Source organism: Hypanus sabinus, chromosome 24 (assembly GCF_030144855.1).
Source record: "Hypanus sabinus isolate sHypSab1 chromosome 24, sHypSab1.hap1, whole genome shotgun sequence".
In the NCBI taxonomy this organism is placed as follows: Eukaryota; Metazoa; Chordata; class Chondrichthyes; order Myliobatiformes; family Dasyatidae; genus Hypanus; species Hypanus sabinus.
The window spans coordinates 37,086,275-37,100,901 of record NC_082729.1 but is presented as its reverse complement, the minus strand read 5'-3'; the positions used below and the strand labels follow the sequence as shown (position 1 = coordinate 37,100,901).

Here is a 14,627-nt window from a genome sequence, read left to right as displayed (position 1 = left end):
CAAGTGGGGTGTGTTCCATCACACTCCTGTCTTGTAGATGGGGGGAGAAGTAATGTCATGGATGTGGAATGTATGGACTAACTCCACCAGGGGAGTAGAGAATGCTTTTCCCCCCACTAACGTACTAAACTTTGTTTAAATACAAAAAGACCTACAAAGGTTAGGGGAAATGGGGAGTGTCCCATCCCACTCCTGACTTGTAGATGGAGGAAAGGTAATGTGGTGGATGTGGAGTGCATGAACGAAGTTCACCAGGCGAGTGGGGAATGTCCTGTCACACTCCTGACCTTTACCCTGCAGAATGCGGGAGACTTTGGGGACAAGTCACTTGTCCTCAGGAATCCCAGCTTTGTCAACGCTGTCTCAGCGCTGTTACAGTCCGCTGATCATTCGGCAGGACATAGAGTTTAAAAGCTGCGAGGTAACATTGCAGCCCAGTGAAACCCTGGTGAGACCACACTTGGAGTATTGTGTGCAGTTCTGGTCGTCTCATTCCAGGAAGGGTGTGGAAGCTTTAGAGAGGGTGCAGAGGAGATTTACCAAGTAGCTGCCCGGATTAGAGAGCATGTTTAACAGGGAAAGGTTGAGTGAGAGAGGACATTTCTCTTGGAGTGACAGAGGGTGAGAGATGATAGAGATATACGTGATGATAAGAGGCATAGATCGAGTGGACAGTCTTAAGATTTTTTCCCAGGGTATCATCGGCCAGTACGGGGGGGGGGGGAGCATAATTTTAAAGTGATTAGAGGCAAGTATAGGGGTAATATCTGAGGTACATTTTTAAACACTTTGCGTGCTTAGAATATCCTGCCTGGGATGTTGGTAGAGGCTCCTTGTACTGCCATGGCTCCCCCTAGTGTAGATAGTTGGCACGTCACTATGACAGTTTGGGGTGTTCAGAGTTCAGTTCCTGCGCCGTTCTGTAAGCAGTCTCTACGTTCTCCCCGTAGAATGCGAAGGTTTTACCCGGGTAAACCGGTTTCCTCCCACAGTCCAAAGGCTAAATTATCCTGTGATAATTGGGGTTGTGGGGTGGTATTGCTAAATAGATTAATTAATTAAAACCCTTTCATTCTACACCTGCTCTGGGCCCTCTCCAGTGCCAGCACATTCTCTCGTAGATAAGGGACCCAAAGCTGCCCAGCTTCATATTCTCGTCCTCTCGAAACGGATGCTAACATTGTACTTGCATTTCTTACTGCTCTGGCAAGTTAACCTGCACGAGGACTCCCAAGCCCCTTTGCACCTGATTTCTGAATTCCCCCCCCCCCCGATATAGAGAATAACCAGCACCTCTGTTCCTTCTGCTGAAGAACACGACCATACACCTCCCAACACTACACCATCTTGGTCCATTCTCCCGATCTGGCCAAGTCCGTGTGCAGCCTCACTGCTTCCCCAGCACTATCTTTGTTTCAGGAGTCGGTGGGAGTGGGGTAGGCGCTTCCTGAGTGAAATGGGAATGGGAACAGCCAACACCTTGTCTAAATTTCTTCTATTTTGTCCCCTTCCTCGCTCACCCTCCAGGACAGGGAAACTGACCGCCTTCCCCTTCGGCCTCGCCGCAGATCAATGCATCGTCCGACGTGAACGGGGCGTGTCGAGGGTTGTTTAACTCCACGAGCCCCGATCTCTTCAACCTTCGTAGAAGTAGTGACGAATAAAGCAACAATTGTCAGCGAATCTCTGAGTTGGCGTCTTTGTCTTGGTTTTGTCCTGTAGGTCGGAATTGCCCCACTGAACCCCGCCATCTGATTGGAATGCCTCGTCACCAGTCTTACAAAATCTTAGCATGAGTTCTTGCTTTTTTATATCCCAGTTCTCCGGAAATTCGCCTTCCTCACCCCCAACTGAACCCACAAGTTAACCTTCAGGGAATCCTGCACGGGGTCTCCAAGTCTCTTTGCACTTACGATTCCACACTTCTATAATAAAGGTGTATAAAACAGATGCTGTCTGGCCTGCTAAACCCCTTCCTCCCACGGTCCAGATTCCAGCGTCTGCTCCTGCCCTTGGAAAACAAGCCCCCGACTCCCGCGGGTTATTTTACCAGCTTTGAACCCGGCCAAGTCCATCGGAAACGAACTCCAAAGATTCCCCCACCACCTCATGGAGCATCCCTCCTACGAATAACTCTCAGAAGCCTCTCCCAACGGAGCTCCATCAGTGCTGCCCCTCTCACTGAGATCCACCAGAACCACCCTCTTCCAAGGAGATCCCTTGGCACCGACCCCGCGAGAAGCTCCCTCAGTGCTGCCCCTCTCGAGCAGAAACCTCGGCACCGTCCTTCCAAAGGATCCCCGACGGGTGGTTCTGGGCCTGTCGCCCTCCGAACTGGGATTGTCCTGCCTGGGTCCCCCTTGCCTCCTGCACTGCTGTGCAGAGCGGAGACGAGCCCAGACAGAACGGGTCCAGTTCGAGTCCATACCTCCCACGGAAATGGGACCAGCCACGTGGGATAGGCTGCAGGCCGCTCGGCCCAACTCATCCATGCCTGCCGCGCTGCCTTCCGGAGCCGGACCCATTTCTAGTGCAGCAATGGTCCCATTGTGCCACGCGGACAACTTTGTCACTTTAAGCTGCGCATCTGAGAACAGAGAAGGGGTACGACACAGAAACAGGCTCCCCCATGTCTGATGGCAAATTAAATTAAATCCCCCGATGTTTACGTCTGACAGCCTCGAGCCCCTCTATGGTGTGAGCCACGCCCGGACACCCGCCACTCTCTAAGCGAAAAACAACACTTGCCCCGCACATCTTTCAATGCCCTCCATCTCACCATAAATCTGCGTCCTCTGGTATTTGACATATGGAAAATGGCTCTCAATTATACATACAGATCCGGTCCGCACCCCTCCAATTTCCTGCCTGCGAGACCAGAAATCAGAAGCAGAATTCGTCCATTCAGCTTGCTCCGCCATTCCGCCACGGCTGAAATTGGAATTTAGAAGGATGAGAGGGGATCTGATTGAAACATATAAGATTATTAACGGATTGGACACACTGGAGGCAGGAAGCATGTTCCCGCTGATGGGTGAGTCCAGAACTAGAGGCCACAGTTTAAGAATAAGGGGTAGGCCATTTAGAACAGAGATGCGGAAAAACTTTTTCACCCAGAGGGTGGTGGATATGTGGAATGCTCTGCCCCAGAAGGCAGTGGAGGCCAAGTCTCTGGATGCATTCAAGAGAGAGTGAGATACAGCTCTTATAGATAGCGGGGTTAAGGGATATGGGGAGAGGGCAGGAACGGGGTACTGATTGTGTATGATCAGCCATGATCACAGTGAATGGCGGTGCTGGCTAGAAGGGCCAAATGGCCTACTCCTGCACCTACTGTCTATTGTCTATTGGCTGATTTATTATCCCTCTCGATTCCACTCTCCTGCCTTTTTCCTCGTAACCTACGACACTTAAATCAAGAACCTATGAGCTGGTTGTGAATATTCCCGATGTCTTGTTCCTGCCTGTAACTCTATCAACGTGCTCAGGCACTCGTGGCCTATGTGGGAGGGGAGGGTGCACGTTAAAACCCGGCACAACATTGTGCCCCGATGGACCGGTTTCAAACATCGTGCCTCACCAACGTGTTCCTTTCCGAACACCAGAACTGGCATGATCTCAGATTTCATTCTTGCAGGAAATGTAGACATTGAGAAATAAAATCCAGGTATGGACTTTGATCGTCCAGTGATGTCATGAAGGATCCCACCCAGCCGGCTCTTGGACTGTTTGTCCCACTCCCATCAGGAGGGAGGCTACGTAGCATCCACACCAGGACCACCAGACTGAAAACAGTTCCTTTCCCCAAGCAGTGCGGCTGATCAACACCCCCAACCACCACTAATTTATCATTTCCTGTCAGTTTCTTTATGTGCTGATTCCCTGCCACTTTATGGACGTACAATTAATCTTCCCATATCAGATACGTATTTATATTTGTCGTGATCTTTCTACATCGGATCTGGAGTAACAACTAGTTCATTCTCGTCAGTGCTTGTGTATTGGAAAAGACACTAAACAATCTTAAATGGGGAATATCGGGCTGCGTGTCAGCCGCTGAGGAGAGTCTGTGTGAAGTTCCCTGAAGGAATTCCAGCGCCACTGAACAATCTCCATTGCGTTAGTCTCCACCTCCCCGAGCAATCTTGAATCTTTTTGTGGTAAACTATGTATACCTGTCTGGACACACCCCTCTGCTGACTGCTCCTGTGGCTCCTCCCACAGACCCCTGTATAGAGGGGGTTGGGGCACTGCTCCCCCCTCAGTCTTCGACATGTCATCCTCCCTTTTGCTGCTAATAAAAGCCTATCATTCACTTCCAGTCTCCTATTGATAGTGCATCACTTTTATACACTCAATCCGACACTGGAAAATCCCACACCACTTTCTCTCGATTCATAAGCACGAGATTCTGCGGATGCTGGAAATCCCCAGTAACACATAAAAGACACATAGGAGCAGCAGGAAAGGAACAAACAGCTGACGTTTCGGTCCAGCTTGTATTCCTTCCTACCCTCTCCCCCCACCTTATTCTGGGTTCTTTCCCCTTCCCCCTTCCTCTCCAGTCCTGATAAAAGGTCTCGGCCCGAAATGTCGACTCTCTCTCTCCACAGATGCTGCCTGACCTGCTGAGTTCCTCCAGCATTTTGTGTTTATGAATCTCTCAGTGTGTCTGGTTTGCTGGTCTAAACCTTGTTATGTAAACTGCAACCTGCTGGACTGAACGTAACAGAACGCGGGGCACCACTTGCCCATCTACAGGCACCATCCAGGAGTCAGACTCACAGTGGGTATCGCGCAGAATCGTGCCGGGATCATCTTATATATCAAAGCCCTCCCTGTGCTGAACTGCAGGTTGGGGGGATGGTGTAGACCGCTGCCCTCTCCAGCCACAGTGGTGACGGACAATTTGCTCCTCACCACACAGACACAGCAGTCACCAGGTGGGAAGTAAGTCCTTTATTGAGAGGCTGCCGTTCTTGTAAGTGAACAGCCGGCTACTTGCTGCTCTTTGAGGAGATGTGTGAGTGTATGCTTATACACGCACGTGTGCTTGTGTATGTATGTGTGCGTGTATGTACAAATGTGAGAGAGCGTGTGTGAGTGCGAGTGTCTGTGCGTGTGAGAGTGTGTGAGTGTGTGTCTGCGCGTGTCAGAGACAGTGTGTGAGTGCGAGTGTGTCTGTGCGTCTGAGAGAGTGTGTGTCAGAGAGCGTGTGTCTGTGCATGTGTGCACAGGAGAAGCAGGACCTTCAGCTGAAGTGGTGCATACTGACCACAGCATTGGTCTCTTCATTCGGCCGATCAGCCTTCAGACCTTCCCTTGTGTACAAATGCCTTTTAAATGCTGCAACGATATCCCCACGGGCAGCTCGTTCTGAGTGAAAGAGTTTTCTCTTTTCAGTCTCTTGCCTCGTCATGTATCTGTGCTCTCCGGTTCAGGGTCTCTGACCCTGAGGGAAAGCCTGCGACTATCCACCTCATAATTTCATAAATGTCCATGAGGTCATCTCTCCTCATCCTGCACTCCAGCGAATGAAGTTCCAGCGTGGCCGGCCCCTGCTTCTGCTCCTGGGGAGGAGGTTTTCCCGCCCTGTTGTTGGAAATCCCAGCACGGCGTGTTTCCGGCATGGACGGGGATGAGTGGTGGGTCAACCGTCCAGCAACATCCCCACAACCTCACTTCTTCCTCCGCCCAGAGGTCCGCAGGACACAGAGACACAGTCATGGTACTGGGACAAGGAGCCCAATGCGGACTGAGGACAGGAGGGAGGCAGGCAGTCTGTTAGGGAGAAGGAGGGGAAGCGGTGAGAGATGGGGAGGAGTGAGGGGGGTGAAGGGAGGTATTGGGGAGCTCATTAGTTGGTGGATGGGGGAAGGAGGGAGCCAGGGAGTGCTGAATAAGTTGCCGGCTTGGATTCCTTGGGGGCAGGAGCTGCTGACCTCTCCCATATCAGCACAGCATGGGAATAGATCTGTCCTCCCGCGCTCTCTGAATGCCTCAGGCCCATCTCTCCCACACCAGGGTGTGGAGGGGGGAGGAGGGGGACGGGAATTCTCAATCGAATTCATCGCTCTCCTCTGGGGCACTGCGGCTGAGTCCGGACCAGCGCTCTGCGAAAGGGAAAAACGGACACAGCTTTAACCGCTGAGGCCGTGAGCTTACAGCCACATTTCCCAGACCCACGCCTCCTCTCGGGAGGCACTAAAGCCCGGCCCCACGCTAACGAGGGAAGAGCCAGTGTCATGCAGGTCCAATCCCTTCCTATCAACCAAGAATCGCATAGAAGCCCATCCCATCTACCGGCTTTGCCCTGAATCCTGCCCCTGACCAAGTCAGAATTAGGCCATTCGGCCCATTGAGTGTGTTCTGCCTTTATCATGGTAGATTCATTTTCCCTCTCAACCCCATTCTCCTGCCTTCTTTCAGTAACCTTTGACTAATCAAGAATCTATCAATCTCCATTTTAAATAAACCCAGTGACTTGGCCTTCACTGCTGACTGTGGCAATGAATTCCCAGGTTCACCACCCTCTGGCTAAAAAAATTCCTCCTCATCTCTGTTCTAAAGGGACGTCCTTCATGAGGCTGTGCCCTCTGATCCTAGAGAGCCCTCCTCACTATAGGAAACATCACCTCCACTTCCACTCTATCTTGGCCTTTCAATATTTGATGTTTCAATAGATTCTACCCACCCCCCTCATTCTCGTTAACTCCAGCGGGTACAGAGATGCCAGCCCTATTATTCCTGGGATTGTGTCTGTTCCACTGATTGATCGCTGCCTTTCCTCACCATGGATCTCCCTCCTTGACCCCCCCCCCCACCGTGTGGCAACACTATCCCATCCGCCCCAACCCCCCAGCACTGCTCTCCCTCGCCGCCACCCCTCCCTCCTCACGCTCCCACGGCATGGCGCTGCGTCTCCGCCCCTCCTCGTGCAACACAGTGGCCCTTCCTCGCTGGCTCTCCCTCTGGAACGGTACTGGGACAGGGCAGTCAAAATTGCCTACAGCACCAGCCTTCCCGCCATCAAGGACAGCAAGGTTCCTGAAGAGGGCCAGTAACATCATGAAGGAACCCACCCACCCTGCTCATGGGCTGTTCATCCCACTCCCATCGAATAGGAGGTTACGTAGCACCCACGCCAGAACCACCAGACTCCAAAACTTCCCCCAAGCAGTCAGGCTAAACAACCCATCACTCCAAACCCCCAACCACCACTACTTTATCGTTCCCTTTACGTACAGAAACTATTGTATCTCCTGTGATTTTATGGACGTACATTCAATCGATGTGTTATGTGTCTGCCGGTGAGGGGAATCTATGTGAAGCTTCGTGAAGGAGTTTGAGCACATTCCTGCACTCCTACTTTAGCCCTGACCCCCACCCCTCCCCCTTACCCTGCCTCGCTGCAGAGACCCCCACCCCTTCCCCCTTACCCTGCCTCGCTGCAGAGACCCCCACCCCTTCCCCCTTACCCTGCCTCACGGCAGAGGAGACCCCCACCCCTTCCCCCTTCCCCTACCTCACTTCAGAGACCCCCACCCCTTCCCCCTTACCCTGCCTTGCTGCAGACCCCCACCCCTTCCCCCTTACCCTGCCTCGCTGCAGACCCCCACCCCTTCTCCCTTACCCTGCCTCATTGCAGAGACCCCCACCTCTCCACCTTACACTGCCTCGCTGCAGACCCCCACCCCTTCTCCCTTACCCTGCCTCGCTGCAGACCCCCACCCCTTCTCCCTTACCCTGCCTCGCTACAGAGACCCCCACCTCTCCCCCTTACACTGCCTCGCTGCAGACCCCCACCCCTTCTCCCTTACCCTGCCTCGCTGCAGACCCCCACCCCTTCTCCCTTACCCTGCCTCGCTACAGAGACCCCCACCCCTTCCCCCTTACCCTGCCTCGCTGCAGACCCCCACCCCTTCTCCCTTACCCTGCCTCGCTACAGAGACCCCCACCCCTTCCCCCTTACCCTGCCTCGCTGCAGACCCCCACCCCTTCTCCCTTACCCTGCCTCGCTGCAGAGACCCCCACCCCTTCTCCCTTACCATGCCTCGCTGCAGAGACCCCCACCCCTTCTCCCTTACCCTGCCTCGCTACAGACCCCAACCCCTTCCCCTTACCCTGCCTCGCTACAGACCCCCACCCCTCCCCCTTACCCTGCCTCGCTGCAGGGACCCCCCACCCCTTCTCCCTTACCCTGCCTCGCTGCAGACCCCCACCCCTTCTCCCTTACCCTGCCTCGCTGCAGAGACCCCCACTCCTTCCCCCTTACCCTGCCTCGCTGCAGACCCCCACCCCTTCTCCCTTACCCTGCCTCGCTGCAGAGACCCCCACTCCTTCCCCCTTACCCTGCCTCGCTGCAGAGACCCCCACTCCTTACCCTGCCTCGCTGCAGAGACCCCCACCCCTTCCCCCTTACCCTGCCTCGCTTCAGAGACCCCCACCCCTTCTCCCTTACCCTGCCTCGCTGCAGAGACCCCCACCCCTTCTCCCATCCTGCCTCGCTACAGACCCCAACCCCTTCCCCTTACCCTGCCTCGCTGCAGACCCCAACCCCTTCCCCTTACCCTGCCTCGCTACAGAACCCAACCCCTTCCCCTTTCCCTGCCTCGCTACAGACCCCAACCCCTTCCCCCTTACCCTGCCTCGCTGCAGAGAGACCCCACCCCTTCCCCCTTACCCTGCCTTGCTGCGGAGACCCCCACCCCTTCCCCCTTCCCCTGCCTCGCTGCAGAGACCCCCACCCCTTCCCCCTTACCCTGCCTCACGGCAGAGGAGACCCCCACCCCTTCCCCCTTCCCCTACCTCGCTTCAGAGACCCCCACCCCTTCCCCCTTACCCTGCCTTGCTGCAGAGACCCCCACCCCTTCTTCCTTAACCTGCCTCGCTGCAGAGGAGACCCCGACCCCTTCCCCCTTACCCTGCCTCGCTGCAGAGACCCCCACCCCTTCCTCCTTACCCTGCCTCACTGCAGAGACCCCCACCCCTTCCCCCTTACCCTGCCTTGCTGCAGACCCCCACCCCTTCCCCCTTACCCTGCCTCACTGCAGAGACCCCCACCCCTTCCCCTTATCCTGCCTCCTTGCAGAGGAGACCCCCACCCCTTCCCCCTTACCCTGCCTCGCGGCAGAGACACCCACCCCTTACCCTGCCTCGCTGCAGAGACCCCCACCCTGCAGAGACCCCCTTACCCTGCCTCGCTGCAGAGAGACCCCACCCCTTCCCCCTTACCCTGCCTCGCTGCAGAGACCCCCACCCCTTCTCCCTTACCCTGCCTCGCTGCAGAGACCCCCACCCCTTCCCTCTTACCCTGCCTCGCAGCAAACCCCTTCCACCTTACCCCACTTCGCTGCAGAGACCCCCACCCCTTCTCCCTTATCCTGCCTCGCTACAGACCCCAACCCCTTCCCCTTACCCTGCCTCGCTGCAGACCCCAACCCCTTCCCCTTACCCTGCCTCGCTACAGACCCCAACCCCTTCCCCTTCCCCTGCCTCGCTGCAGGGACCCCCACCCCTTCTCCCTTACCCTGCCTCGCTGCAGGGACCCCCCCCTTACCCTGCCTCGCTGCAGGGACCCCCACCCCTTCTCCCTTACCCTGCATCGCTGCAGGGACCCCCACCCCTTCTCCCTTACCCTGCCTCGCTGCAGACCCCCACCCCTTCTCCCTTACCCTGCCTCACTGCAGAGACCCCCACTCCTTCCCCCTTACCCTGCCTCGCTGCAGAGACCCCCACTCCTTACCCTGCCTCGCTGCAGAGACCCCCACCCCTTCCCCCTTACCCTGCCTCGCTGCAGAGACCCCAACCCCTTCCCCTTACCCTGCCTCGCTGCAGACCCCAACCCCTTCCCCTTACCCTGCCTCGCTACAGAACCCAACCCCTTCCCCTTACCCTGCCTCGCTACAGACCCCAACCCCTTCCCCTTCCCCTGCCTCGCTGCAGGGACCCCCACCCCTTCTCCCTTACCCTGCCTCGCTGCAGGGACCCCCACTCCTTCCCCCTTACCCTGCCTCGCTGCAGAGACCCCCACTCCTTACCCTGCCTCGCTGCAGAGACCCCCACCCCTTCCCCCTTACCCTGCCTCGCTTCAGAGACCCCCACCCCTTCTCCCTTACCCTGCCTCGCTGCAGAGACCCCCACCCCTTCTCCCATCCTGCCTCGCTACAGACCCCAACCCCTTCCCCTTACCCTGCCTCGCTGCAGACCCCAACCCCTTCCCCTTACCCTGCCTCGCTACAGAACCCAACCCCTTCCCCTTTCCCTGCCTCGCTACAGACCCCAACCCCTTCCCCCTTACCCTGCCTCGCTGCAGAGAGACCCCACCCCTTCCCCCTTACCCTGCCTCGCTGCGGAGACCCCCACCCCTTCCCCCTTCCCCTGCCTCGCTGCAGAGACCCCCACCCCTTCCCCCTTACCCTGCCTCACGGCAGAGGAGACCCCCACCCCTTCCCCCTTCCCCTACCTCGCTTCAGAGACCCCCACCCCTTCCCCCTTACCCTGCCTTGCTGCAGAGACCCCCACCCCTTCTTCCTTAACCTGCCTCGCTGCAGAGGAGACCCCGACCCCTTCCCCCTTACCCTGCCTCGCTGCAGAGACCCCCACCCCTTCCTCCTTACCCTGCCTCACTGCAGAGACCCCCACCCCTTCCCCCTTACCCTGCCTTGCTGCAGACCCCCACCCCTTCCCCCTTACCCTGCCTCACTGCAGAGACCCCCACCCCTTCCCCTTATCCTGCCTCCTTGCAGAGGAGACCCCCACCCCTTCCCCCTTACCCTGCCTCACGGCAGAGACACCCACCCCTTACCCTGCCTCGCTGCAGAGACCCCCACCCTGCAGAGACCCCCTTACCCTGCCTCGCTGCAGAGAGACCCCACCCCTTCCCCCTTACCCTGCCTCGCTGCAGAGACCCCCACCCCTTCTCCCTTACCCTGCCTCGCTGCAGAGACCCCCACCCCTTCCCTCTTACCCTGCCTCGCAGCAAACCCCTTCCACCTTACCCCACTTCGCTGCAGAGACCCCCACCCCTTCTCCCTTATCCTGCCTCGCTACAGACCCCAACCCCTTCCCCTTACCCTGCCTCGCTGCAGACCCCAACCCCTTCCCCTTACCCTGCCTCGCTACAGACCCCAACCCCTTCCCCTTCCCCTGCCTCGCTGCAGGGACCCCCACCCCTTCTCCCTTACCCTGCCTCGCTGCAGGGACCCCCCCCTTACCCTGCCTCGCTGCAGGGACCCCCACCCCTTCTCCCTTACCCTGCATCGCTGCAGGGACCCCCACCCCTTCTCCCTTACCCTGCCTCGCTGCAGACCCCCACCCCTTCTCCCTTACCCTGCCTCACTGCAGAGACCCCCACTCCTTCCCCCTTACCCTGCCTCGCTGCAGAGACCCCCACTCCTTACCCTGCCTCGCTGCAGAGACCCCCACCCCTTCCCCCTTACCCTGCCTCGCTGCAGAGACCCCAACCCCTTCCCCTTACCCTGCCTCGCTGCAGACCCCAACCCCTTCCCCTTACCCTGCCTCGCTACAGAACCCAACCCCTTCCCCTTACCCTGCCTCGCTACAGACCCCAACCCCTTCCCCTTCCCCTGCCTCGCTGCAGGGACCCCCACCCCTTCTCCCTTACCCTGCCTCGCTGCAGGGACCCCCACTCCTTCCCCCTTACCCTGCCTCGCTGCAGAGACCCCCACTCCTTACCCTGCCTCGCTGCAGACCCCAACCCCTTCCCCTTACCCTGCCTCGCTACAGAACCCAACCCCTTCCCCTTTCCCTGCCTCGCTACAGACCCCAACCCCTTCCCCCTTACCCTGCCTCGCTGCAGAGAGACCCCACCCCTTCCCCCTTACCCTGCCTCGCTGCGGAGACCCCCACCCCTTCCCCCTTCCCCTGCCTCGCTGCAGAGACCCCCACCCCTTCCCCCTTACCCTGCCTCACGGCAGAGGAGACCCCCACCCCTTCCCCCTTCCCCTACCTCGCTTCAGAGACCCCCACCCCTTCCCCCTTACCCTGCCTTGCTGCAGAGACCCCCACCCCTTCTTCCTTAACCTGCCTCGCTGCAGAGGAGACCCCGACCCCTTCCCCCTTACCCTGCCTCGCTGCAGAGACCCCCACCCCTTCCTCCTTACCCTGCCTCACTGCAGAGACCCCCACCCCTTCCCCCTTACCCTGCCTTGCTGCAGACCCCCACCCCTTCCCCCTTACCCTGCCTCACTGCAGAGACCCCCACCCCTTCCCCTTATCCTGCCTCCTTGCAGAGGAGACCCCCACCCCTTCCCCCTTACCCTGCCTCGCGGCAGAGACACCCACCCCTTACCCTGCCTCGCTGCAGAGACCCCCACCCTGCAGAGACCCCCTTACCCTGCCTCGCTGCAGAGAGACCCCACCCCTTCCCCCTTACCCTGCCTCGCTGCAGAGACCCCCACCCCTTCTCCCTTACCCTGCCTCGCTGCAGAGACCCCCACCCCTTCCCTCTTACCCTGCCTCGCAGCAAACCCCTTCCACCTTACCCCACTTCGCTGCAGAGACCCCCACCCCTTCTCCCTTATCCTGCCTCGCTACAGACCCCAACCCCTTCCCCTTACCCTGCCTCGCTGCAGACCCCAACCCCTTCCCCTTACCCTGCCTCGCTACAGACCCCAACCCCTTCCCCTTCCCCTGCCTCGCTGCAGGGACCCCCACCCCTTCTCCCTTACCCTGCCTCGCTGCAGGGACCCCCCCCTTACCCTGCCTCGCTGCAGGGACCCCCACCCCTTCTCCCTTACCCTGCATCGCTGCAGGGACCCCCACCCCTTCTCCCTTACCCTGCCTCGCTGCAGACCCCCACCCCTTCTCCCTTACCCTGCCTCACTGCAGAGACCCCCACTCCTTCCCCCTTACCCTGCCTCGCTGCAGAGACCCCCACTCCTTACCCTGCCTCGCTGCAGAGACCCCCACCCCTTCCCCCTTACCCTGCCTCGCTGCAGAGACCCCAACCCCTTCCCCTTACCCTGCCTCGCTGCAGACCCCAACCCCTTCCCCTTACCCTGCCTCGCTACAGAACCCAACCCCTTCCCCTTACCCTGCCTCGCTACAGACCCCAACCCCTTCCCCTTCCCCTGCCTCGCTGCAGGGACCCCCACCCCTTCTCCCTTACCCTGCCTCGCTGCAGGGACCCCCACTCCTTCCCCCTTACCCTGCCTCGCTGCAGAGACCCCCACTCCTTACCCTGCCTCGCTGCAGAGACCCCCACCCCTTCCCCCTTACCCTGCCTCGCTTCAGAGACCCCCACCCCTTCTCCCTTACCCTGCCTCGCTGCAGAGACCCCCACCCCTTCTCCCATCCTGCCTCGCTACAGACCCCAACCCCTTCCCCTTACCCTGCCTCGCTGCAGACCCCAACCCCTTCCCCTTACCCTGCCTCGCTACAGAACCCAACCCCTTCCCCTTTCCCTGCCTCGCTACAGACCCCAACCCCTTCCCCCTTACCCTGCCTCGCTGCAGAGAGACCCCACCCCTTCCCCCTTACCCTGCCTCGCTGCGGAGACCCCCACCCCTTCCCCCTTCCCCTGCCTCGCTGCAGAGACCCCCACCCCTTCCCCCTTACCCTGCCTCACGGCAGAGGAGACCCCCACCCCTTCCCCCTTCCCCTACCTCGCTTCAGAGACCCCCACCCCTTCCCCCTTACCCTGCCTTGCTGCAGAGACCCCCACCCCTTCTTCCTTAACCTGCCTCGCTGCAGAGGAGACCCCGACCCCTTCCCCCTTACCCTGCCTCGCTGCAGAGACCCCCACCCCTTCCTCCTTACCCTGCCTCACTGCAGAGACCCCCACCCCTTCCCCCTTACCCTGCCTTGCTGCAGACCCCCACCCCTTCCCCCTTACCCTGCCTCACTGCAGAGACCCCCACCCCTTCCCCTTATCCTGCCTCCTTGCAGAGGAGACCCCCACCCCTTCCCCCTTACCCTGCCTCACGGCAGAGACACCCACCCCTTACCCTGCCTCGCTGCAGAGACCCCCACCCTGCAGAGACCCCCTTACCCTGCCTCGCTGCAGAGAGACCCCACCCCTTCCCCCTTACCCTGCCTCGCTGCAGAGACCCCCACCCCTTCTCCCTTACCCTGCCTCGCTGCAGAGACCCCCACCCCTTCCCTCTTACCCTGCCTCGCAGCAAACCCCTTCCACCTTACCCCACTTCGCTGCAGAGACCCCCACCCCTTCTCCCTTATCCTGCCTCGCTACAGACCCCAACCCCTTCCCCTTACCCTGCCTCGCTGCAGACCCCAACCCCTTCCCCTTACCCTGCCTCGCTACAGACCCCAACCCCTTCCCCTTCCCCTGCCTCGCTGCAGGGACCCCCACCCCTTCTCCCTTACCCTGCCTCGCTGCAGGGACCCCCCCCTTACCCTGCCTCGCTGCAGGGACCCCCACCCCTTCTCCCTTACCCTGCATCGCTGCAGGGACCCCCACCCCTTCTCCCTTACCCTGCCTCGCTGCAGACCCCCACCCCTTCTCCCTTACCCTGCCTCACTGCAGAGACCCCCACTCCTTCCCCCTTACCCTGCCTCGCTGCAGAGACCCCCACTCCTTACCCTGCCTCGCTGCAGAGACCCCCACCCCTTCCCCCTTACCCTGCCTCGCTGCAGAGACCCCA

The 14,627-nt window shown here is 59.1% G+C and overlaps 1 protein-coding gene across 2 annotated transcripts in view; it reads right to left on the bottom strand.

Annotated features, from left to right (window-relative positions):
- Positions 1-4,950: 4,950 nt before the first annotated feature.
- Positions 4,951-14,627, bottom strand: part of irak1 (interleukin-1 receptor-associated kinase 1) — a 118,010-nt gene continuing 108,333 nt past the window's right edge. The window contains exon 13 of one of the 2 annotated variants that reach the window (XM_059949638.1): positions 4,951-6,113. In XM_059949638.1, the coding sequence (XP_059805621.1) occupies positions 6,058-6,113 (56 nt within the window). In that variant the 3' untranslated portion in view covers positions 4,951-6,057. The remainder of the gene's footprint in view (positions 6,114-14,627) is intronic. The other variant, XM_059949637.1, reaches the window with a different exon arrangement.